At 38.6% G+C, this 23,666-nt stretch overlaps 1 protein-coding gene across 3 annotated transcripts in view; it reads left to right on the top strand.

The window, feature by feature from the left end:
• The window catches only part of MYO16 (myosin XVI), a 574,226-nt gene that overhangs the window by 279,988 nt on the left and 270,572 nt on the right, over nucleotides 1–23,666 (top strand). For all 3 annotated transcript variants that reach the window (XM_078070087.1, XM_078070086.1, XM_078070088.1), the window contains exons 12-14: nucleotides 6,649–6,714; nucleotides 16,497–16,627; nucleotides 22,292–22,397. In XM_078070087.1, coding sequence (XP_077926213.1) covers nucleotides 6,649–6,714; nucleotides 16,497–16,627; nucleotides 22,292–22,397 — 303 coding nt within the window. The remainder of the gene's footprint in view (nucleotides 1–6,648; nucleotides 6,715–16,496; nucleotides 16,628–22,291; nucleotides 22,398–23,666) is intronic.

Below are 23,666 nucleotides of genomic sequence, written 5' to 3'. Positions count from 1 at the left end.
GGAAGTCATGATGGCTCTTTCTTCTCACCGCTTGTGATGATCTATCTCACTGGTGATTTGATGAGTGTACAATTGCTGTGGTAGACTCTGGCTCAGTGACAAAGGGATCCGTGCTGGGTTTGCTCACTGTGAGGCCTGGTCAAGCACTTTCCAATCTCAAGTGACAAGTACTTCCTATCTGTTTATCAGAGTCATGGCTCCAACTCCTCCCCACGCTAGGCCATCTTCTTAGATATTTTCTGCCCACTGGGTTTCTCTTTTCTTTCTGGATCATGCTTTGCTAAAGTTCACATCAAATATAAATTTGCCACTGTGTGAGACATGGTCTTCCTCTTCTCCATACCTGAAATATTGAAGAGCTAAATTGTCTGGGATGAATTTTGTGATGAGTATGCTAAGTTATGTTATTTGAACTCGCCTTTAATGGATAGACAAGCCATTTAAACATTATTGATTAAATAATAACAAGTGATTCTTAAAGTGTATCCTGTGGACCATTGGAAGTATGAACTTTTTATTACTGGTCTGTCCTGAGAGTAAGCATTTAGAACCTCTTATGACAAGTTGATGGTTTCATTTCCTTCTGTTGAATCTAATAAGAATCCAGGCTTGCATTTTGTATGCCTTATGTCTTTTTCAATGCCATGTTTACAGGAATTCACTTTTATTACATTTTACAAAAGTGTCAGTCCACGATGAAATGGAAATAGAAGTATTCCTTCTCACAAATAAAAAAACACTGGTTTCAGTGGATGTTGTGTTCAGAGTTGGTCAGCTCACCTCCATACCCACTCTCCCTACAGGCCCCTCCCTTCCCCTCTTACTCTTCTCCCAGTTTCAGGCTGAAGTGCCTGGTTAGAGTGTTGAGACTGGTCTTTCTCCAGTGTCCTGCATTTGATTTTACTGCAAATCTCGGCAGCCCTCCTTTCAAAATACACAGAATGGACCTCCACTACTGTCACCAGTCCATCAGGGCCAACATAACACATGTCTGCTGAATTAATTGTCTAACCGGGATTTTCATCTCTTTTTGCTGTAATCTGACTGGTTATATAAGATGATCTTTCAAAACAGTCTATAAGTTGCCTCTTTTCTTTTTCTTCTGTTCTCTTCTCTCCTCTCCTCCCCTCCCCTCCCCTCCCCTCCCCTCCCTTCCCTTCCCTTCCCTCCCCTTCCCTTCCCTTCCTTCCCCTTCCCTTCCCTTCCCTCCCCTCCCCTCCCCTCCTTTCCCTTCCCTTCCCTCCCCTTCCCTTCCCTTTCTTCCCCTTCCCTTCCCTCCCCTCCTCTTCCCTCCCCCCCTTCCCTTCCCTTCCCTTTTCTTTTCTTTTCTTTTCTTTTTCCTTTTGGTGCCAAAACCCAGGAGCAAACATAACTTGCCCTTTTAACTAAGTGTATATAGCATTTCATTTGGATATCAGATTGTGAATGTTCCATACAGCCCATACAGTTCCATACAGCAGTAGGATGTGCCCAAACCGTCAAACAAAATGAATTGTAAGAGATGAGATGTTTGCTTGCTAAATAATGCAGAGAATAAAGACATTTCTTTCTCTGAATAATTACTGTCAACCGGGACAGTGGAAATAGAATATGCAATCAAATTTCTTTATGGATGGCAGATAAACATGGAGGTAATATTCTCTTTACAAACAACTGGTAGGACTCGAGACTGGTAAAGAAAGAAACCCCCCAAATAAACAGAGGCGCCTGTTACATCTAGTTAGCCAGGTAGGCAGCCTGGCTCACCTGAGCCACTTATTAACTGAACATTCCCCTCCAGGTGACCCAGTGGGATGTAGTGGGTCTTCTTTGTAAGAGCAGCTCAAGAGGCTAAAGTTGACAAGCTTGTGTCAGAAGTCGAAGTCTCTCTCACTTGGAGGATATTTGAAATTATGAGGACAGATGCATTTTCCCCCAGCTGACACTGTTCCCTAGCCTGGACTCTGAAGCTGCACCTACCATATGCAATACCTGCCATGTCACCTGTCATTCCACTGAACCTCATAGGCCCTTGTGAGCACTTAACATGTGTGAGCTATTAAAAAATAAAACAGTGATATTTTAGAAAGATGAGTAAAGGAAATGTGTAGGTTTCTAAATTTTAAAAAAATTCTTTCTCTGCAAAACATTTACAATGTTACTTTTCATCAAAGCAGCCTCTTGAGAATATGGAATAAACCTATATAAACTCATACATTAGGAGTATCGTTAACACTCAGATCACATTTTTCTAGACTATTTTTTTTTTATCGCAAAACACATTTGCAAAGACAGTCTCAAATTCCTTCAATAATTAGATCAAAATAGAAATTATATCGCAATAGAAAAGTGCAATTTAGAAGTCTTTTGATTTTATTTTAAAGCTCCTCATTTTTCCTTCCTTAGCAGATTTCTCCCTTCTCCCTCAGTCTACTTTTTTTCTTCATTTTTCTGAGTAATTTTCAGATACTTCACTACAAAGATCCCTGTTTGGTTCAGTCATTTTACTTTTCTTTCTTTTTTTTTTTTTTTTAATCATTTTACTTTTCTTTTCTCCTTTACTTGGCTGTAGAATCCTGGCCAGTCCTTCTTTGAAGTCAATGTTATCTTGAATCACAATATATAAAGAGAGTCATGCATCACTCATGGGTGTATGGCTTCATGAATTTTCATTTGGTGAACATGCCCAGGTAACCAGCAGCTTCGTAAAGAAATGAAATATTAAAAAGCCCCTTCTTCAGTTTACCCTAATCATCACAAAAGATTTTGGCATATATAGCTACAGATTCTTTTGGTTTTTTTTTCTGTACTTTATATAAAAGGACTCACCCAGTGTGTTCTCTTCTGCGTCTGCCCACTTTCATTCATTGTTGTATTTCTGATAACCATCTATCCTGCTGCTTTCAGCAACAGCTACCCACTGTTACTCCTCTAAAATCATCTGCTGTGTGAATATATCCTCATTTATTTATTTACTCTACAATGGAGGAACACTTGAGTTGTCTCCACTCTTTGGTTATTGAATTACGCTGTTACAATTATGTGAATTATTTCAGTGATACTGTTATAAACCATCTTGGGCCTTTTTTGGCGACATGTGTACGCAAGTATTTCCATGGGGCTATTTTCGTGGGGCGTGAACTGAGCCCTGGAATGCCGGCATCACAGGTACCTTCAGCCTGAGTAGACATAGCCACTTTCTCAGAGTGGTTACACTCCTGCCACAGACTTTGGTTTCCGCACCCTCACCAACACCCAGCATAATCAGTGTTGGCTGTTGTGTTAGTAGTTTTCACAGATGCTAGCCATTCCGGTGGTTGTGGTATCCCACTGTGGTTTTAGCTCACGTCTTCCTGCTGACTGATGATGGTGACCAGTATGTGTGTGTGGCTCACTTGGCCATCTCATCTCATGAGGCACCCTTTCAGTTATATTGACATTTAAAAATAAATGGGTTGTTTTATTTTTCTTCTTGATACGTAGGGATTTTTATATATTCAGGATATTCTTTCTTTCTTAGATCTACATATGTGTAAGCATTTTCTCCCAGTTTGTGCCTTGCATTTTCGCCTTATCGTAGGTCTGTAGATGAATAGAAGCTTGCAGTTTTTACAAAGTTCTTTACATTTAGTGTTTTTTGTGTCCCACTTAAGAAAATTTGGCTTGGGACATTTTCTTATATTTTCTTATTTCAGTTTGGTTGTTTTAACTTGAATATTTAAGGTGTATTACCAGCGTGGAAGTGATTTCACAGTGGTACAAGAGGAGAGTCCAGACTAATGTTTCTCCATGTGGATTCCCCTGCTGCATTGCAATGGCGCCTTTGTGGTGACCAGATGACCCTGGGGAGTGGGTCTGTCTCTCGAATCCACCTTTTGTTGTATGGATCCGTTGTGCCTAAGCCAGTACTGAGATATCTTAATCACTAGAGCAGTATAATAAATCTTGATATGCAGAAGTCTTCTATATATCATGGAAGGTTAATATCCCTCCTTTGACCATGTTTACTTTCTCTGGAACATTTTTAAATTTTTGATGCAGAAGTCTTGACCATTTGTATTAGATCTGTTTCTAGGCCTTTTTCAAACTGCGATGCTATAATAAATATTTTCTGACTGAAAATAACAAGCAAATTTCATTTCCTTTTTGTGTATTATAAATATAGAGATACAATTTCACTGTGATATTCATGTTTTATCTGCCAAACTTGCTAAGTTCATATGTAAATATTGATTTATATGGAGATTTTTTTGGATTTTCTGCATATACTGCCATATAGTATGTAGATAATGACTTTTATTTTTCTCTTTTAAATCTTGATAGCTTCCTTACTTTTTTTTTTTCTTGTTTTATTTCACGGGATGGCACTCTTAATAAATAGATAATGGGAGGTGACAGTAACCTAAGATAGGCATCCCTGTCTCATTTTGGATCTCAGGGAAAAGCTTTCGATGTTTTATCATTAGGCAAGTTGTTTTCAGTAGCTTTGCCATTGGTATGGTTAAATTTTATTAGATTAATGGAGTTCCTTCTATTAATAGCTTTCGAAGTTCTTATTTTTAATCAAGAGTAGGCGTTGAATGCTATGAAATGTTTTTTGACATTTATTGAGATGATCATATGGCTTTTGTTCTTTACTTTTTAGTATTATAAATTACAAGAGTGGATTTCCTAATATGAAGCCAACCTTATGTTACTAGAACAAATCCTATTTGGTTGAAACAGATTATCTGTTGAATGTATTACTGGATTTAATTAGTCAGTATTTTGCTCAGGATTTTTGCATGTACACTATGAAAGAGAACAGCCTGTAATCTTCCTTTCTTTCAATATACTACTTAGGTTTGTAATACCAAGTTTATGCAGGCCTCTTAAAATGAAACGGTGTTCCTCTTCTGTTATTTTCTGGAACAATAGGAATTTGCTTATTTTGCTTATTTTGTTCATCAATATTGGGAAGAATTCACCAGTGAAGTTTAAATTTTCTTTGTGGAAAGGTTTTTAGACATAGATTCAAATTTCTTTCACAGAAAAAAACTAGTCAGATGTTCTATATCTTACTGTGTTAGTTTTGGGAAGATGATGGTTGTTGTCCACATTTTCTAAATACCCATAGTGGCTAAAATGTGATTCCGAATATCTCTTTATCTGTTTTCATGTCTATATTGTCTGTAGTAATGTCATATTTAGGATACCGATAGTTTATGTATTTTCTCTTGTTTTCTCAATCTTGTTAGGGTACTCACCATTTTATTACACTGTTCAAAAGACCACCTTTTGACTTGTGTTTTCTATTCCATTAATTTCTGCTGTTATAATGATTATATTTCATTTTATCTTTATGTAGTTTGATGAGCTCCTTGAAAAGTATACTTAGATCATAATTACCAGCCTTTCTTCTTTTTTATAAATAGCATATCAGGCAATAATTTCCATACTAAGTATACCTTTGGTTGCATCTCACAAATTATGATATGTTATAATCAAAATATTTTCTGATTTGCATTGTGGCTCCTTTTTTGGTTCATCGGTTATTTGCAGATGCATTGTTTAATTCCCAAACATTTGGTGATTCTCTAGATATCCATTATTAATTTCTGTCTTAATTCTACCATGATCAGAGTGCATACTCTATGTGATTCAAGTCCTTTAAATGTGATGAAACTGACCTGTGTTCAATTTCAAAGAATGTATATTCTACAATTGTTTGGTAACAGTGTTGTATATAAGTCAATTAATCACTTGGTAATTATTTATTCCAAAATTTTATCTGCTTATTTCATGAGTTACTAAGAAGAAAATTATATAAAGTCCCCACTGTCATTGTGAATTAATTTTTCTCCTTACAGCTGTTTTTCTTCGTATATTTTGTGCTAGATTTTAGTCTCACTGAAATTTTAAATGCTGTATCTTCCTGATTTAACATTTTATCACTGTGAAATGTTCCTTTTCATCAGTTTTATTTATTTAATTTTTTTGTATGTGTTAATTGGGTGTTGCTAAACCACATTTTCCTGTTATCATTGTTTTCAGGTATATCTTGTTTTATCTTTTTATTTCTAAATTTTCTTAATCTATACAGAGTACTTTAGTTCATAATCTTCGTCCTTTAGTTAGAGTATTTAGTAGCTTTGCATTTGATGTAATTACTGATTTTGGGGGGGTTAAATCTATCATTTTATTATTTGACTTGTATTTATTCTATCTGTTTTTTGTGCCTTTATATCTCATAACTTGTCCTTTTTTATTACAAAAGTATTTTTATTTGCTTTCTGTGCTTTATTCATTTTTCAGTTGTGCATTTTATTCTTATTCTGTAGCAGCATAGAACTCATTACCACATTTATTTCCTCCAGTATATTTTGCCATGTGTTTTAATTTATATTTTTTTTATTCAGTCTAATTCTCAAAAAAACCCTTTAAGAAAAGCAATTCTTAGAATGTGGTCATTATGTGTTTAATGGAACAAGCCTATTGGTTTTATTTTATTTGAGTTTGACTTTCCTATTTCTTTATATACAAACTTTCAAAACAGTTCACAAAATGTTAATGTATGGCTTTTATTTATTTTCTATATTTTATACAATGATGTTAAAGTTATATCATTTTTAATTTTAAGTGTTCTATTTATATAGTCCACCAACTATTTATATCCTTTTCTTTTAACAGACTTTTATTGGAGACATCCTCTTGCTTGTTAACCCATTCAAGGAGCTTCCAATTTATTCCACCATGGTGAGTATAAAATTTAAAATATCATTTAAAATACCTATTTGCATCAAATGATTGATTAAGAAGAAACCCCAAAACAATAAGTAAAGTCAAACGTCTCAGAGAAGTCTAAATTGAAATTTGCATAATAATGACTTTCATTTGTTCTGAGACAAAAATGGAAAAGAACGTTATCTTCTCAAAAGATTCCTTTGCACTTAGAATGTGTCATTTTCCTACAATTGTAGTCACTAGACAGACTTCTAAAATTAAATAATATATTACTCTACTTTCCATACCTTCTTAACTAATCCAAGATCAGTTGGTTTACAGTCCTTATTTCAACATCATGACCTCTTTCAAAAAAATTCTATGATGTTAAAACAATGAGAATAAGAAAGGATAATGTTGAATTTTGTACATTTTTCCAAATGACCTTCCACTTTTAATTATGAGACTCTCAAAATTAAAAGAGAAATTGCTTTTGGAAAATTATTCCAGGCAACTGAAAACACAGCATGATTTTCGAGTAGTAATAGATCAAGAATATCATTGTGCAAGCTCTCTATTTTTTTGTAAGCACAAGGCTGGTTCCAGTGAAAGCAGAATCCCATATCTGGAGCAGGAGCATGACAAAGAGGCAAGGGGAGCGGACACGTGTTTCTGAAGCAGGGACGTGCTCCTAGATGTTGGAGGGGGAGGTGGTACGCAAGAGGTTGGAGAAGAGGGAGAAGGAGAGAAGGAGGGGAAGGGAGAGAGAACACCTTCTTTAAGCTCCCAAGGAATCAATGAAGAATTCTTATAGAAACCCCACCTGCAAAATAGAGTGCCCACTCACTACCCCAGCCTCCGCCCTTCTTACCAAACTGACTTGCACTGTTGCTTTAAAACTGCTGCACCTTGCCCACTGTCCTCACTCCACTCAGGCCAATCCCAGCCTTAGCCTTGGGCAACCTGAATGTGTGGTCACGTGATGGGCCAGGGCAAGAGCAGTCACCTGAAGTCATCTCAGGAGTTTTATCAGAGGAGTTTAACCTGACCTGTGATGATCAAATAGACATATGCACTGTTCGATTTTTATTTCTTTTTATGTCAGTTCTTAATAATTTTGTTTTACAAGGATTCTGTTCATTATATTTAATCTTCCAAAGTCTGGGGCATATAATTATTCATGAGTCCTATTTATTTTTTTAATGTTTGTAGAGTTTCGAGTGATTTCTTTTCGTTCCCAATGTTGATCATGTGTGCCTTCTCTGACTTTTTAAAATCAATTTGCTAGGAATTTCGTGATTGTATTAATCTTTTCCAAGAAAAACATTTCCTGACTTAATTTTTTTTCTGCTGTAAATTTATTCTCTATACAATTGATTTCTGCTTTTTCTTTTTATCGTCTCCTTCTTCCTAAGTTCTTGGAGTTTAATTTGATAGTTATTTAAGTTATATAGTTATATTGTCAATTTTCTGCCTTATATAAATAAGTATTTGGGGCTTTTAATTTTGCTTTAAACATAGTTTTCTGCATCTTTTTTTAAGATTTTATTTATTTGAGAGAGAGAAATAGCAAGAGAGAGCATGGGCAGATGGGAGAGGCAGAGGGAGAGGGAGAAGCAGGTTCCCTGCTGAGCAGGGAGCCCAATGTGGGGTTCGATCCCAGGAGCAGGGATCATGACCTGAGCCGAAGGCAGATGCTTAATGGGGTGCCTGAGCCACCAGGGTGCCTGAGTTTTCTGCATCTTTGATGCTTTCCAAGTTCATTATTCTTCAATTTAAGAGAGAGAGAGAGAGAGAGAACTCCTGCTATTTAAAGCTGACTATTAATGTGTTGTTTCTGGCTTATATTTATGGTATTATATTGGATCATAGAGTCAATAAGAATCTTATGGTGAGACAAAAGCCAGTTTTAAATAATTACATATTAGGGAGGACACGTAGTGCATGGAGCACAGGGTGTTATACGAAAACAATGAATTATGGATCACTACATCAAAAACTAATGATGTATTGTATGGTGACTAACATAACATAATAAAATAAAATTAAATTAAATTAAAAATAAATAATTACATAAAATATATATATATATAGCTATTGTAAAAATGCTTATATAGATCTAGAGGTCAAATTCTAAGGATTAGGGAAAATGTACCATAATAAATTGTTTTAGTATGACATTGCTTTTCATGTTATATTGTATCTCAAATGGAACAGACCTGTGATTTTGTGGTTTCTTCGTTTTTAGGGTGTTAATAGTTTGGCAGTTTTATGGCTTCAAGTAATGTATTGTATTTGCAGGTCTTTCAGAAATACATATAATAGAGAAAAGGAGAGACATTAAGAGACATACTTCTTTATTAATGTAGAAATAAAACACAATGCACTGAGATTTTTGCATGAACACTTCATTAAAACTTAAAATGGTGAATGCAACATATAACTTATATGTATCATCCTTTATATCCATCAATTCCAGTGGACTCTGACATAGAATGTAAGAGGAAAATAAATATATTTAGGTAAAATATACACTGATAAAAAGCTTACAATAAAACTGCCCACTTTTTATAGGACATAATGAGATTTTACTGTGTTTGGTGCTTTTGGAATTCACTTCCATTATGTAGAATTAAATACTTTGCACTTTCCTGGGCTACAAGTAATAACTCAAAATATAATTATAGATATTAGGTAGCTATAAGGTTTAATTTTTAGGCCGAATTAGTGGTTATCCTCTGTAGCAATCTTAGTACCTTGCGATTTTAAATCAGTTACTTGTGTACTGAACCACATCAAGTTACCTCAGTGTCCTATGGACATGCAAGGGAAAGTTTCACTTATTTTTGTGCTTATTGATTATATAATCATATATATGCTTATTATCTTAAATAAATTCTGTTCAGATAGTTTAGTTTCTTCCCTCGTTAGTTGAATAAAAGAAGAAACTAAAACATTGAATATGATTATATCTATAAGGATTATATAGACCAGGAGAATGCCTTCTGTGTTTCATGTTGAAAAAAAATCCACATGCATCATCTGTAACTCACTTTAATTTTGTTACCATTAACTGTGTTATATTAAGCTTTGCATAACATTCATTTCTTATTTCCAGGAGGCCATTAATCATGGATGTAGAGCCCTCTGTTTTGAACTGCATTTTGAGACTAATACAAACACATGGCAGCAAGCAGCCCTGTCCCTGGTTTGGGACATAAGCAATGTTAAGGTGATGCGAACAGTCACTGGGGAGGAGTGGCACCTAACGGGCCAGTAGGCAGACGGTTCTAAATGAAGTACAACCAGCGGAGGGGGGGGCTCACTATTGTGCTGCCCATTTATGTTGAAGGCAAGTGACATCGCTCATTTTAAACACATAAGAGGTAGGGGAGAGGGAAAAAATAGCAAAGTAGCCAGATCTTTCTGAAAAGGCTTTGCAAAAGGAGCAGTGTTATAATCGGGAACAAGAATGCTTCATCAAGCCAAGAAACGTTTATCGAGTCTATTAAACACGATATGTTATGTTAGGTATTTGGGGATGCTAAGAGTCTCCTCATCCTTAAAAACTGCATTGACATTCTAGAGATAATACATAAGTAATGATAAAAATAATCACAGACTTCACTTGTAGCTGAGGACAGTAAGATAGCTATATTGAGAATGTACACTATTAATTGACAAGTCAGGAGGTTGGAGGGAAGGAAATCTTACCAAGTTGAGAAAGGCATTAGTTGGAAAAGCAATGTGATTGGTGCAAATCCCAAGGAATGAGTAAGATTCTGGTAAGGGGAGAGGAAGTATACTTTGGAGAATTGTCTAGAGACACATTATGGGGACAAAAAAATATAGGATCATTGAGAAGAAGGCATAGACTAATCCTATAAGAGCAGGAGTTCAAAAAGTTAAAGAATTGAAAGTCTGGTTTAGATCTAGACTATAAAGCTAAGTTAGAGAGTTTGGGTTTTAATATTAGAAAATAAAGACCCACTAGAAACAAACAAGTCTGATACAAATAGTGTTTATAAGTCTGTCACCATCAGTTTGAGAAAAAGAGACATTTAGGCAAGAAGACTAGTTAGTAGGTACTGAAATAATCCAAGAGCAAGCCTAGTGTGGGGGCTCTGGTGGTAATGGGCAGAAGTTGAGTGGGTCTGTGAAAAGACAGTAAGAAGAACCTGCAGAGAATTTCATTTAAGGAACAAATAAGAGAGGAGCATCCCTTGAAGATACAGGCTTTGAATTTGTGGGTCTAGGAGAATCTATAACAAAAAAGAAAATGAAAGAAGAGAAAAATTGATGAGGAAAAACCAGGTACAGGTGAATGTACAAAGTTTTTGGAGATTAAAATGAAATAATGTTGAGGTTCTACCTTGGATGCAAGATTAGGAATAATTCACATAGATATTTTGTTTTGTAAGATTTCTAGCATTCATACCAAGTTTAAGAATGAGGTAGAAAAATAGTAGAAAGCAATGAAGGATCAGGAGGAGGAGGTAGAGGAAGAGGACCACAATGACAGGGCAGATGGCAGCCACTAAAGAACCAGGTCTAGGGGCGCCTGGGTGGCTCAGTGTTACACATCTGCCTTCGGCTCAGGTCATGATCTCAGGGTCCTGGAATCGAGCCCCACATCTGGCTCTCTGCTCAGCGGGGAGTCTGCTTCTCCCTCTCCCTCTGCCCCTCCTCATGCTCGTACACTCTCTCTCTCTCTCTCAAATAAATAAATAAATAAAATCCTTAAAAAAACCCAGGTCTAATGCATTGTCAAGGTAGTAATTAGAAAGGACAAATAACGTGGTGTTTGTATCATTGTGGAAACCAGTGAACACGTGAATGTCATGAGAGTAGACACTTCAGCTGTAGAGATGCATTGGCCGCCTCAAACATCCATGTCAGACTTGTCTCAGATATTTCTCACTGTGCCCTTTACTATGGACTTCACAAACCAAAGATATATCACTTGGAAACCTCAGTGTGCAAAATAATGACGCCATTCCAGATAAAAGATCTGGAGATCATTTCTCAAGGTTATATTTTTAAGTACACAAGGACACAGAAATGATCAGTACCCACTTTCTCTTTGTCCTCTATTGGCGGTGAACTTAAGCTCTCCCACTATGTAAAATGGCACCCTAGTGTAGCATGTCAGCCTTAGGGCTTCATTTAATTTTCAGATTCTGCTTGTTGTTGGTGTCCTAATATTCCCACTGCATGTTTGAGTTTGGCGAGTAGCTGGGGTCACTGAGCAGAGAGTGTTATCTCTGAACGAGTGGGGCTGGAAAGAGGACCTTCTTCACTGGAAGCAGAGTCCAGCAAAGGGAGGTACCCATGAATGAGGCTGATGTGATGTCATCTCACCCATGGGTTCCAATCGAGCACTTAAAATTACCAGTGACCAGAATCCTCTCGTTCCCAGATGATGCACATGGGGAGAGAATAAGGTGAAGGGGAGAGAGAAGGCAGGTGGGAGGGAGTGGCTGTTGCTGATGGTAGTTGCTGGACCCAGTGGGAACATCCAATAATATTAATAATGAAAATGACAGTGGCAATGAATGATAACCAGTCTGAAGGTTACATGGCCTGTCAGAAAACTGGACCTGCATAAGTGAAGATCTTCAAGCTTCAATAGAAAAAATTAAGTAGAATTGATTATTATCTTTATTAAATGCACTATTATATTAACATTATTATTTTGTATTTATATTACTTACAAAGCCTAGAATCAGCATCGAGCTAAGTATTACCAGGGGATAGCAATTGAATAGTCTACAACATAAAGTCTGACACTGTATGGAAAGGAGAGGGCTTTTAAGAGAAGGGATCTGAGAAATGTTAGTTTGATTATCATGAAAAAACATAGACACCCAAGATCCCTTACATGTCTAAAGTCTAGTAAAACTTGGCCTTAAGAGAAGATGTGACCCTGAGGAGGTTTGAAGAAGCAGAGTAGGAGTCACATATGCTCCTGGCTCTCTTCTGTCTTGCCTTGTTTGTAACATCAATGAAATTCTCAGCAGGATTTTACAGATGGAGTTTAAAAGCATTCTGTTAAAATTTGATTAGGCTGGTGTTGGACTTGGGACATGAAATAGTGTTAGTGCAAGTGTTCAAAAGGAACAGAAATTTGTCCTGCAAGAAAATAGAGCTGGGCTAGAACTCCCTGGTTGGTTTATGAATTATAATGTATACGTTACTATCATTAATTCTTTTGGTATCCATTTTAAATTCTGAAATAATTAAAAATACAAAACTCTGAAAACTATTTCAAATAAAGAAGTCCTATTTGTTCAGATACACTCCTGAGACTGGGATGCAGCTATAAAGATGTGCTAAGAACACATCATGCCCTACTTCAACTGTAACATTTGTTTTCTGCGTAGAACAGAAAATAAAGCTTTGTTTTAATTATATGGTGTCTTAGATTAGCTGGTGTAGTGTGCTATGAACACAGGCAAATTCCTTTTCATAAGCAATGACAACCACTCTCCCGAAACTATTATCCTTTCATCCAGTCATTTTTCTTAAAGGTTTTATTTTATTTTTTTATTTGAGAGAGAGAGAGAGAGCACGCATGTGCACAAGCAGGGGGAGGGGCAGAGGGAGAGGGAGAAGCAGACTCCCCGCTGAGCAGGGAGCCCAATGCGGGGCTCAATCCCAGGACCCCTGAGATCATGACCTGAGCCAAAGGCAGACGCTTAACTGACTGAGCCACCCACGCGCCCCTCATCCAGTCTTTCATATGTTCACTATACATAGGCACATACGGTTGTCCCACTTACCTGTGGTTTTGCTTTCCATGGTCTCAGTTACCCGAGGTCAGGGTCAGTTGGGGACCGATCTTCCTTCTGATGTAGCATCACATCAGAAGCCTGCATCACATGCCTGTGTCACTCATTGCACTTCATCTCATCATGTAGACAGTTGATCATCTTTCATCATCGCAAGAAGAGGGGTGTATACAGGAAGAGAAGGAATTTTGAGAGAGACAGAGAAACCACACTTGTACAACTTTTATTACGGTATATTGTTATAAGTGTTCTATTTCATTATTAGTTATCCTTGGTAATCTCTTACTGTGCTTAATTTATAAATTAAACTTTATCATAGTTAAGTATATATAAGAAAACACATAATGTATATAGGGTTTGGTATTCTCTGTGGTTTTGGGAGCCCCCTGGGGGTCCTGGAACATAGACCACATGGGTAAAGGGGGGGGGGGACTACTGTACATGTGAAAAAAAAACTTCAAATGCCATTATTTTCCATTTTAATTCACTCAGATATATTGCTGATATATTCACATATATTAACTATATCCTTTTACAAAACAAATCTTCATTAGCCATTGTACTTTTTTATGTTGATAGTTTCAGGTCTCGATAATTTATTCTAAATGCCCTATAGTATTTTATCATATTAAAACACAATCCTTTATATTCATCCATTAAACCCTATACTGATTTTTAAATTATTGGCATGTTTTCTGCTCTTACAAAGAGGCTAAGAACCGTTTCATGTGTGCTTTTTGCTAATGTTCAAGAGTTTCTTCGGAGAGAGTCCTGGTCAAGCCCACCTTCAGTTTAGAAGTTGTTACCAAATCACTGTTCCAGTTAGAACAACTCTCCATAGTGCAGGTGCGTTTTTCTAGTGCTGGAGAAAACTTCCTTTTGAAACCAAGCTCTACCACTAATTAGCTATGTGACCTTTGACCGGTTACTAACTTCATTGCTTCAGTTTCCTCACTCGTAAAAAGAAGATCATTCTCATACCCAAGTCATAGATTTCTAAGAGAATTGGATGAATATGAAGTGCTTAAAACAGTGGCAAGCACATAACAAGTGTAAGCCATTATTATTAAACCATTGATAAAGTTACTAGTATTTTATATCTGTCACCTTCCTATTTGAAATGGCATTTTCCTGCTTACCAGAGAGTTTCTGCTTCTTTTCTCATATTTATTGGTTATTCTTTTCTGTTTGTATTCTTTGTCCAATTTTCTATTTTATTTCCAGTCTTATTTATTTGTTGGAGTCGTTTATAAGACACTGTTAATGTATTGATAGTACACACAGCTTAATCTCCTCTCTATCTTTGATTTTTATCACATTACTGTATGTATGATGTTTGTGGTCGAACAGCAATTGTCAAATGTACTATTTTGATATTGATTCATCCTTCCCATTATAATTTGTGTTTGGGAACCCTATTTCCTTATTCCAAAATCATGAGAGTATTATTCTGTTTACTTGTGTAAATGTTTTATGCTTTGCTATTTATATTTGGGACTTAAATTCATCTAGAATTCAGTTTTACACATGGCATGAGATAGAGATCAGCGTTCGTTTCCTTTACTAATAATCAGCCCATTCTTTACGACTAATGCATGAAACAGCCCCCTTTCGTACCCCAAATCCACACCCATGTGTGGGCTTAGGTTGAGTTCTCTAGTTTGTCCAGGTGATCTCTTCTTCTGGTGTCTGCACCAGGACCACGGTATTTAAGGATTTTGGCTTTCTGGAGTTTTTATTGAGATGCAGCGGACATGGGTTTCTAAGTGTCCAGATGGGTAAATTTTCACGAGCCCTCAGATCCAGAGCATTTACCGCACTCCAGAAGCCCTGCTTTCACCCCTCTGCGATCACCAGCACCTTGGCCAAGGCACCACCAACCTGACTTCTACGGTGTGGCTTAGTTTTACCTGGTTTTATACTTTATCTTATTGAATGTTCTCTCGTGTGTCTGACAGATTCCACTCAACATTATGTTCGTGAGATTCATCCGATTATTTTTTTATAGCTGTAGGTCATTTATTCTATGAAAAAAATTATTTCCCCTATGATTTTAAATGACTTCAAACATATGAAAAATTTGCAGATAAATAGCACAAACAACTTTTTCCCCAGCAATTTTCAAATGACTTGCTGGTATGCTGTCCCATCAGCCTTGAATACATGCATTGTGCGTTCAATGTGTAACCTCCATATCACCCCTGGAATCAGGAAACTGCTCCTGATGCACTGTGACCATCCAGTCAAGATGCCTCACTCAGGTCTTTCCCCTCGTCCCACTGATGCCCACAGAGCCAAAGACCCAGGCCGCCATGACAGGATGGGTGCCCTTTCACCTTGTGTGGACACTTTCCTCCATCTTCTGATGAGCTTTCCACCCATGACGGCCTTGAACCTACAGGCCAGTCACTTTGTGAAAGAAAAATTAAGTTGGTCTGATATTTCTTCATGACTCACACGTCTCCCTATCATTCAGTGTTTCTTCTAATATAACAGAATTTACTAGAAACTCAAAAGGACTAAACATACTGACACCATGACCATCCTCATAAATCACTGTGTCACTGAAATTAAGTTCATTTTTGTTTTTCTGAGAAGTTTGTAAGTTCTTCCGTGTTTCAGCTGCAGGTGCTTTCTACTCGGATCAAAAATCCTTTCTGTCTTACGGTAGTGAAATGAAATGTTGCTGAGCGACGTTGTGTGTGATGTAAATCCCCACAGGTTCAGCTTACTTCATGGGTTTCTATCAAACTGGATGTGCGTGGGATGCTCTGCTTAAGGACAGCAGAATAATTTCAAGCCTGTGAACCAAGTAATGAGGGATCAGACAGCCGCCTCTATTTTATCATTATGAATGCTCAAAACGTGCTGCAAAGGGCGTAATTCCCCAGGCGTTTTGTAGTTACAAATGAGTCTCAGACGTGGAGCTTCCCTGGCGTTTGGATATGGAAATAAGGCAGCTGTGCCCTGAGGCGGGGGGCCTGCACCTTCTCACCGCTGTCTGTCTCCCACACTGCTTGGCAGGTGTCTCGGCTCTACCTCAGCAGCACGGGGCAGCCCTGCTCCTCCTCCCTGCCACCTCACATCTTCTCCTGCGCCGAGAGAGCCTTCCACCAGCTTTTCCAGGAGCAGCGGCCCCAGTGCTTCATTCTCAGGTGAGCCCGCCCCTCGCCCGCCCCTCGCTCACCCACCCGCTGATGATGCGCTGATGCAACGCTGGGGGGCTTGGGCGTGAGACCCTCCTCCTCGCCTATGGTTCACGTTTATTGACTTCCTCAGCACCTGGTGGTCCAGCGTGTCTTTGCCATAAGTAATTTGACTCGTTACCAAGGAGAAACATCTCTGTTCTTAGGAATAGCCCCAAGTGTGGCGGAATCAATATCAACACACTTAACCTGAAACTCAATTCATTTTGAAGATTTACTACCTAGGACCAGAGTGTTTTTGCTCTCAAACCTTAGGAATCACCGGGAAAGAAAGGCACCTGCTATTAGCGCCCACTGTATGGTGCGGTCCAAAATACAAATTATTACCCTGCAATTGTGGGTTTTCTCACCTGCTTCTAGCTATTTACCTCTGCTCATATTTTACCAAAAGTATATACCTGGACATATTTTACACTGAAATATCATGGTAACATTAGTTCATAAATAGCAAGAAGCTCAGGACAATGATTCACATTGGAGCAAACACCCACACATACACACACACACACGAACCGCAAGACGTAGAGGTGAAATGTGATTATGTATTGATAAAGGATTAAAGAATTATTTCAGTGTTAATATAAGATCTGCATTGAGAATTATGTTTCGTATTAGGAGCAACCTCTACCAGAGGGGACTTCTGTAAATCCTCAAGGCTTTGCCCGAGTTATAATCAGGCTGCAACTGAATGTTGTCAATAAAGCTTTGCCCAACTCATCAAAGTGAAATGAAAGATAGGACACATGGACACCTGGATAGAACCCAAAAGACATTTATTTATTGTTTTAAAAGATTTTATTTATTTATTCGACAGAGAAAGACAAAGCGAGAGCAGGAACACAAGCAGGGGGAGTGGGAGAGGGGGAAGCAGACTCCCCGCTGAGCAGGGAGCCCGAAGTGGGGCTCCATCCCAGGACCCTGGGATCATGACCTGAGCCGAAGGCAGACGCTTAACGATTGAGCCACCCAGGCGCCCCTAAAAGACATTTAAATACTTAAGTAGGCACTTACTTATACACTTTTACATTATCAATTTGATCAAAAAGTTCCAGAGAGGGTCAGATAGATGGCTTGCAAACGTCAATGTTCTGGTTTTCAAAATTGTGAGCAAGTGGTTGTTTTCACCCTTGTTCTGAAGAGTCCCCAGGGTAGGAGAGGCTCTGGGGGCAGGGTGGCCCCAGCCGTTCTTGAATCAAGCAACTGTGTTTTCATCTGCTTTATCTGTCCAATTGTCTAGTCTAACTTTGACCGAAAAGGGGAACACTTTTAAAAAAATCATGAGACTGTGGGGCATGTTATACTAGTGTGGTCAGTAATAACAACTAATGTTTACTGAGAACTTAGTAAGTGCCAGACCCTTCACAGGATGCTTTCCACATATTCCCTTACCCATTGCTTTAGCAATCTTATAAGATTGGTATTATTATTAGCATCACGATTTTATGTGTCAGGTGACTGTGTATTACGAGGAGTAACTCATTAGTCTAGGGTCTTCAGTTAGTGAATAGTGAATCTGGGATGTGAGCCCCATAATGTGAATTAGTAAATGGTGATTAATTAGTGTAGGGTCCAGTGGATGCTATATGTGGGATGGGAGCCCATAGTCTGGCTTCTGGGCCTGAATGAAGCTTACCCACGAGTGCATGGCCGGCCCCCTGTGGCTACCCCAAGGAGGTTTCCAGAGGCCCACCCGGGCTTCCCTAAAATGATGGCCACAGATCCACGGATTTTCCTAAATTCTTATTGAATCCACTCAATTCTTTTGAAAGACATTGGTCCATAGCAAAGTTCTGAGTTGCCAATGAATTGTATCCTTTGGGAATCTGCCTGTTATAGATTTTACAGTATCTAGCAAGTTGTTTCAGTAAATAAACCTGTTTATCTGTAACCCAGTGCTTTCTACGTGAATTTGCCCATGGAATTGCTTTCCCAGTAGGACTTGTTAATATTCTGCAGAAGCAGTATCTCTTCGGGGCATTTTTTTTTTTTATAAAGATTTTTATTTATTTATTTAACAGAGATAGAGAGAGAGCACAAGTAGGCAGAGTGGCAGACAGAGGGAGAGGGAGAAGCAGGCTCTCCACCGAGCAGGGAGCCCGATGCGGGGCTCGATCCCAGGACCCTGGGATCATGACCTGAGCTGAAGGCAGCCGCTTAACCAACTGAGCCACTCAGGCGCCCTCTTCGGGGCATTTTTAAAGGCTAATAATGCCATGTATCAACCAGTTTTTCTTAAAAAAAAGATTTCTTCGTTCAGGTTTCAAGAAATGAAGAACAAATCTGTGATCACAAGGACTTACTATTTTAGTCATTCTCTTTCTTCTTTCAGGATTGATGTTTTTATGTGGCTTTTCTATCTCCTTGATTGTCTTGACTAAGATAAAGGTTTTCTGCATTTATTTTATTATTTTTTTAAAGATTTATTTATTTATTTGAGAGAGCGAGAATGAGAGAGAGAGAGTACATGAGAGGGGGGAGGGTTAGAGGGAGAAGCAGGCTCCTCGCCGAGCAGGGAGCCCGATGCGGGACTCGATCCCGGGACTCCAGGATCATGACCTGAGCCGAAGGCAGTCGCTTAACCAACTGAGCCACCCAGGCGCCCTTTTTCTGCATTTATTATACTAATTCATTAAAATTAGTAAATTTAGAAGTCAGCTAAATACATTGTTTAAAGATAATTTTTGAGAGTCTGTGTGTCTTTAAAAGATTTATTTATTTTTGAGAGAGAGCGGGAGGGAGGGGCACAGGGAGAGGGACAGAGAGTCTTGAGCAGACTCCTCGGGGAGCGCAGAGCCCTATGTGGGGCTCCATCTCGCGACCCTGAGATCAGAACCTGAGCCAAAACCAAGAGTTGGATGCTTAACTGACTGAGCCACCCAGGCGCCCCAAGAGAGTCTATTCTGTCTTACAACCAGCATTTACAAAGGATAATTTAAGACTTGGAGTTCAAAACACAGATATTCCTGGAATAGCCATCCTGTAACTTAGGACTAGGGTGGGACTTTTTAAATTTTATTTTCAAATTTTAATTTTATTTTTCACTTTGTTGATAATTATACGCCCTACTAGCACACTAGGCTTCATCTTGAGGAATAGTTTTTTAATAATTTTCAGAACTTGGTCCTGGGTTATAACTGAGAGTTTGGTGTTCACCATCATCTATCTTATCTTTAATTTTCTGAAGGCCCTGATAGATGGTTTTAATTAATTGTTAGAGCACATGTACAAAAATCCATTATCCTAACAGTGTGTGGAGCAAATCTAAATTAATGTTATATGCTGAACATACAAGTAACTTGGGAAATACGCAGCCTAGGGTCTGCCTTTATCACGTGCAGATTTAGCAGACAAGACTGATCAGATAAGTTTTAAAATTCTTATGGGTCCTGATTGGCACCACCCAAAATCTCTGGTCAATTTCTAATTGAATCACAGTCTGGATTTGCAGATCAAGGAATGTTTCTTGATCACACTGAGCTAAAAGTTTTAGTTTTAATGTGAAAACCTGCAGTGTCAACCCTATCCTAACATATCCCATGTCTTTTTTTTTTCTTTTATTTCCTTGTATTTTACTCAGAGTTTAAATGGAATATGGCCATTTTGAGATTTTATGATATGGTTAAAATGCATGGGATTTTAGCCAGCTAAGAGAACTGATGGCCATTTTCTCTATTCCTACATGTCCTGATAGAGTGAGCGCTGTGGTGGGGGGAGGTGGGGGCAGCTCAGCCGCACATCCTCACAGATCTCTGGGGTCTTCGTGTCCGCAGACTGCTGGCCTCGTCCACCTTGTAGACTCACCCCCTGTTTCAGGTTGCATAGTACATGCTCGGGAAGTACTGGTTGAGAATTTCTTGTTGAATAATCACTGCCTTCCATGCTACCCCTTCTCCAAGAATCAGCTCAACCCCCACCTCATGGGGAAGTCTTCCCTGGTTTCTTCCACCTCTGGGCACCTTGTTCGCTGTGAACAGAATCTCTACAAAAACAAGATTTAAGAAACATCCAGTTATTTTGTTAAGTAAGAGAATATTTATAACAGCGAATACAAGTGTAGAAGTTAAATTTCCACCATGAAAGAGCTAAATTGTTTCCTCCCTGAAATGAGAAGGTTAAAAGCAAATGCCTTTGAACCCAGAAAAGAAACTCCTTATCCTGTGCAGGTCTCTGTCACCTGCTTCCCTGAGGCTGCTAGGGTAGTTGTTCCAAACGTCGTTAAAATATTTATGGGGAGTGTAGATGAGGGGAATAGAAAAGCATTTCTTAACAACTTGAGACTTGAATAAAAGAAGCAAATTTCGGCTTCTTCTTTTCTGGCAAACATCCTTTAATCAAATTCATTAGTACAAATATCAAGGGAGAAGCCTGAGAAATCAGCACTAGTAAAGAGATTTATATATATTTTTAATTTTTAAGCTATCAGATGAATAAAGACCTTTTCATTTCATTTACTTAACTGGAAGCAGTAAGAACATTATTTTGTATCAGTAATTACTGTATTGGATTTCTATGTTAATCTTCTCATCTCATGTCAGAAATGTAATATAGTTATTATTTATAGAAATTAGATGAGTTATGGGGCGCCTGGGTGGCTCAGTTGGTTAAGCGTCCGACTCTTGGTTTCGGTTCAGGTCATGATCTCAGGGTCCTGGGTCCATCCCCACGTCAGGCTCCATGCTCAGCAGGGAGTCTACTTGAGACTCTCTCTCTCCCTCTGCCCCTCCCCCTGCTTGCACAGGTGTGCATGCACGCACATTCTTTCTCTCTCTAAAATAAATAAATAAAAATCTTTTTAAAAAAAGAAATTAGATGACTTATGAAGTATGCCTGAGAAATATCAAAAGTACCGTCATTATAAATAACAAGTTTGGTGAGTGTTGTTTGTTCCTAGATTGAAGGAAAACTGAACACACAGAACGTCAGACTGAGAGCAGCCTCAAGAGGCAACTGGCCATTGGAGGGTCCGCCGCGTGCCAGGCACCTTACTCACCTGGTCACATCTGACCATCCTAACAACTTAGTTTCCGGAGTTCCTTGCTTTATGTTCATTTTGAGGAGAAGACAAGGGAAGCTTAGAAAGATTTCATGGGTCTCCTGAGGAAGATGTAATGTCTTTCCTGGAAGGCTCAGAAAGATTTAACAAGGTCATGTGGTGTAGCTCTAGGACACATGCATCCCCACCTTAGCGGCCGTCCCCTGGGGGCCACCTCACTTACCTTCATTTACAAAGCTGAGGACAAGTCATCATTGTCTTTCTTTTCAGCCTGACCCCTTTCCACTGTAATTCACCTACGTGTGTGGTTCTACCCTGTGAAACATTGGATGGCAGACTCGCATCCCATTGATATGATGTCCCAGCATTTAGAGACGTTGGCGTTAAATTCATATGTCTTCCCAGCATCTAGAACACCATAGGGCATGTGACATAGGACATATGTACTAAATATTTCGGTGAACCAATCAAAGGGAAGAGTGAGATGATACCATACATGCATTAAAGGTTCTGTCATTCCCTCACCATCTTTGTATCTGAGGATTACCTCTGCTCATTGGATCGTTCACTACATTCTCCAAAACAGTAAACTTAGGTTTTCTCTCTCTGTTTTCTTTTAGTGGAGAAAGAGGATCGGGCAAGTCTGAAGCCAGCAAACAAATAATGAGACACCTCATCTGCAGGTCTGGCTCCAGCAGACCCATGTTTGATTCCAAATTTAAACATGTAAGTTTCTTGTTTGGGTTGGAGAATATGTTGAGTCAAGAAACCTGTAGTTTACAAATAAAAGGGGATATCATAGTAAGACCATAGTTTGACCATAAATTGGTCAAAGTTTGTAGAAACAAAGGAAAAAAAAGATTGGTGCAAATTAATGCTGCTCAAGTGAAGGTTTATTTTTTTGTACATATTTTCAAATACTTTGAACATACTCTTTTTATATTTGCTCAGAACAGTTGGATTGAAAACATGTAATATAACTAGATTGTTGTTGTTCACCTAAAAAGTGCCACTTCGGTGTGTAGATTCCTTTGAGGGATTTGGCCCGATAAGCACCTCTTTTGGGGGGATCACTGAGAGCCGATAATAAAGTTTCAATGTATTTAAAAGAATTGATAACAGGAAATGTTAATGACATTGATGGGCAGGTAATATACCTTCACCCCCAATATTGATTTTTTTGACATACAACATTGTGTTAGTCTTAGGCATGCAACATAGTGATTGGATATGTGTATGGATTACAAAATGATCACCACAGTAAGTTTAATTAACATACATCACTACACATAGTTAAATTTTTTTTTCTTGTGCTGAGAACTTTGAAGTTTTGCTCGCTTAGCATCTTTCAAACACACAGAGCAGTGTTGCTCACCGTGGTCACCATGCTGTGCGTTAGATCTACAGGACTTACTTATCTTATAACTGGGACTTTGTGCCTTTTGACTCCCTTTGCCCAGTTTAGAACTGATTTTAGGTTACATTCAGTAACACTTGCTTCTCATCGTGTTCCTTCATCCACCTAAAATATTGTCAGGATTCAAGGAGGAACCAGAAAGGCCTCTGAGCAGCTAAGATAAAGGTCAGAAAAACTCAGAAATTTTACCCAAGGACACACCTGCAGGTGCTTGTCTCTTGTTCTTGCACGGTTCTGTTAAGTTTGGTTAGCAGGTTTTCCCTGGCACAGTAGACTGGAGGAACCAACTCGGGAACTGCTAGAAAGATCCTGCAATGAGAGCTTGGGAACCCCTAGGGGGTGGGAACAGACAGAGAGAGATGATCAATAACCAATCAGGAAAATGGTCAGAACTCAGAAGTGTGCTGCTCTGGGAGTCTCCATCTGTAGGGCTAAGCCTCCAATTTCATCATTTTATAGGAAATAACTCTAGAATAATCCAAGTACGTGATGATTGTTCTCTTACATGCACCCCATTGCTTGAGGGGCCATGGGTCCTACACTCTGCGCTTGCTTGTGCTCAGTGGTCCCAGGACTTG

The sequence above is a fragment of the Halichoerus grypus genome, chromosome 4 (genome assembly GCF_964656455.1).
Source record: "Halichoerus grypus chromosome 4, mHalGry1.hap1.1, whole genome shotgun sequence".
In the NCBI taxonomy this organism is placed as follows: domain Eukaryota; kingdom Metazoa; phylum Chordata; class Mammalia; order Carnivora; family Phocidae; genus Halichoerus; species Halichoerus grypus.
The sequence above is the reverse complement of the archived record's forward strand: the minus strand, read 5'-3'. Positions and strand labels throughout refer to the sequence as shown.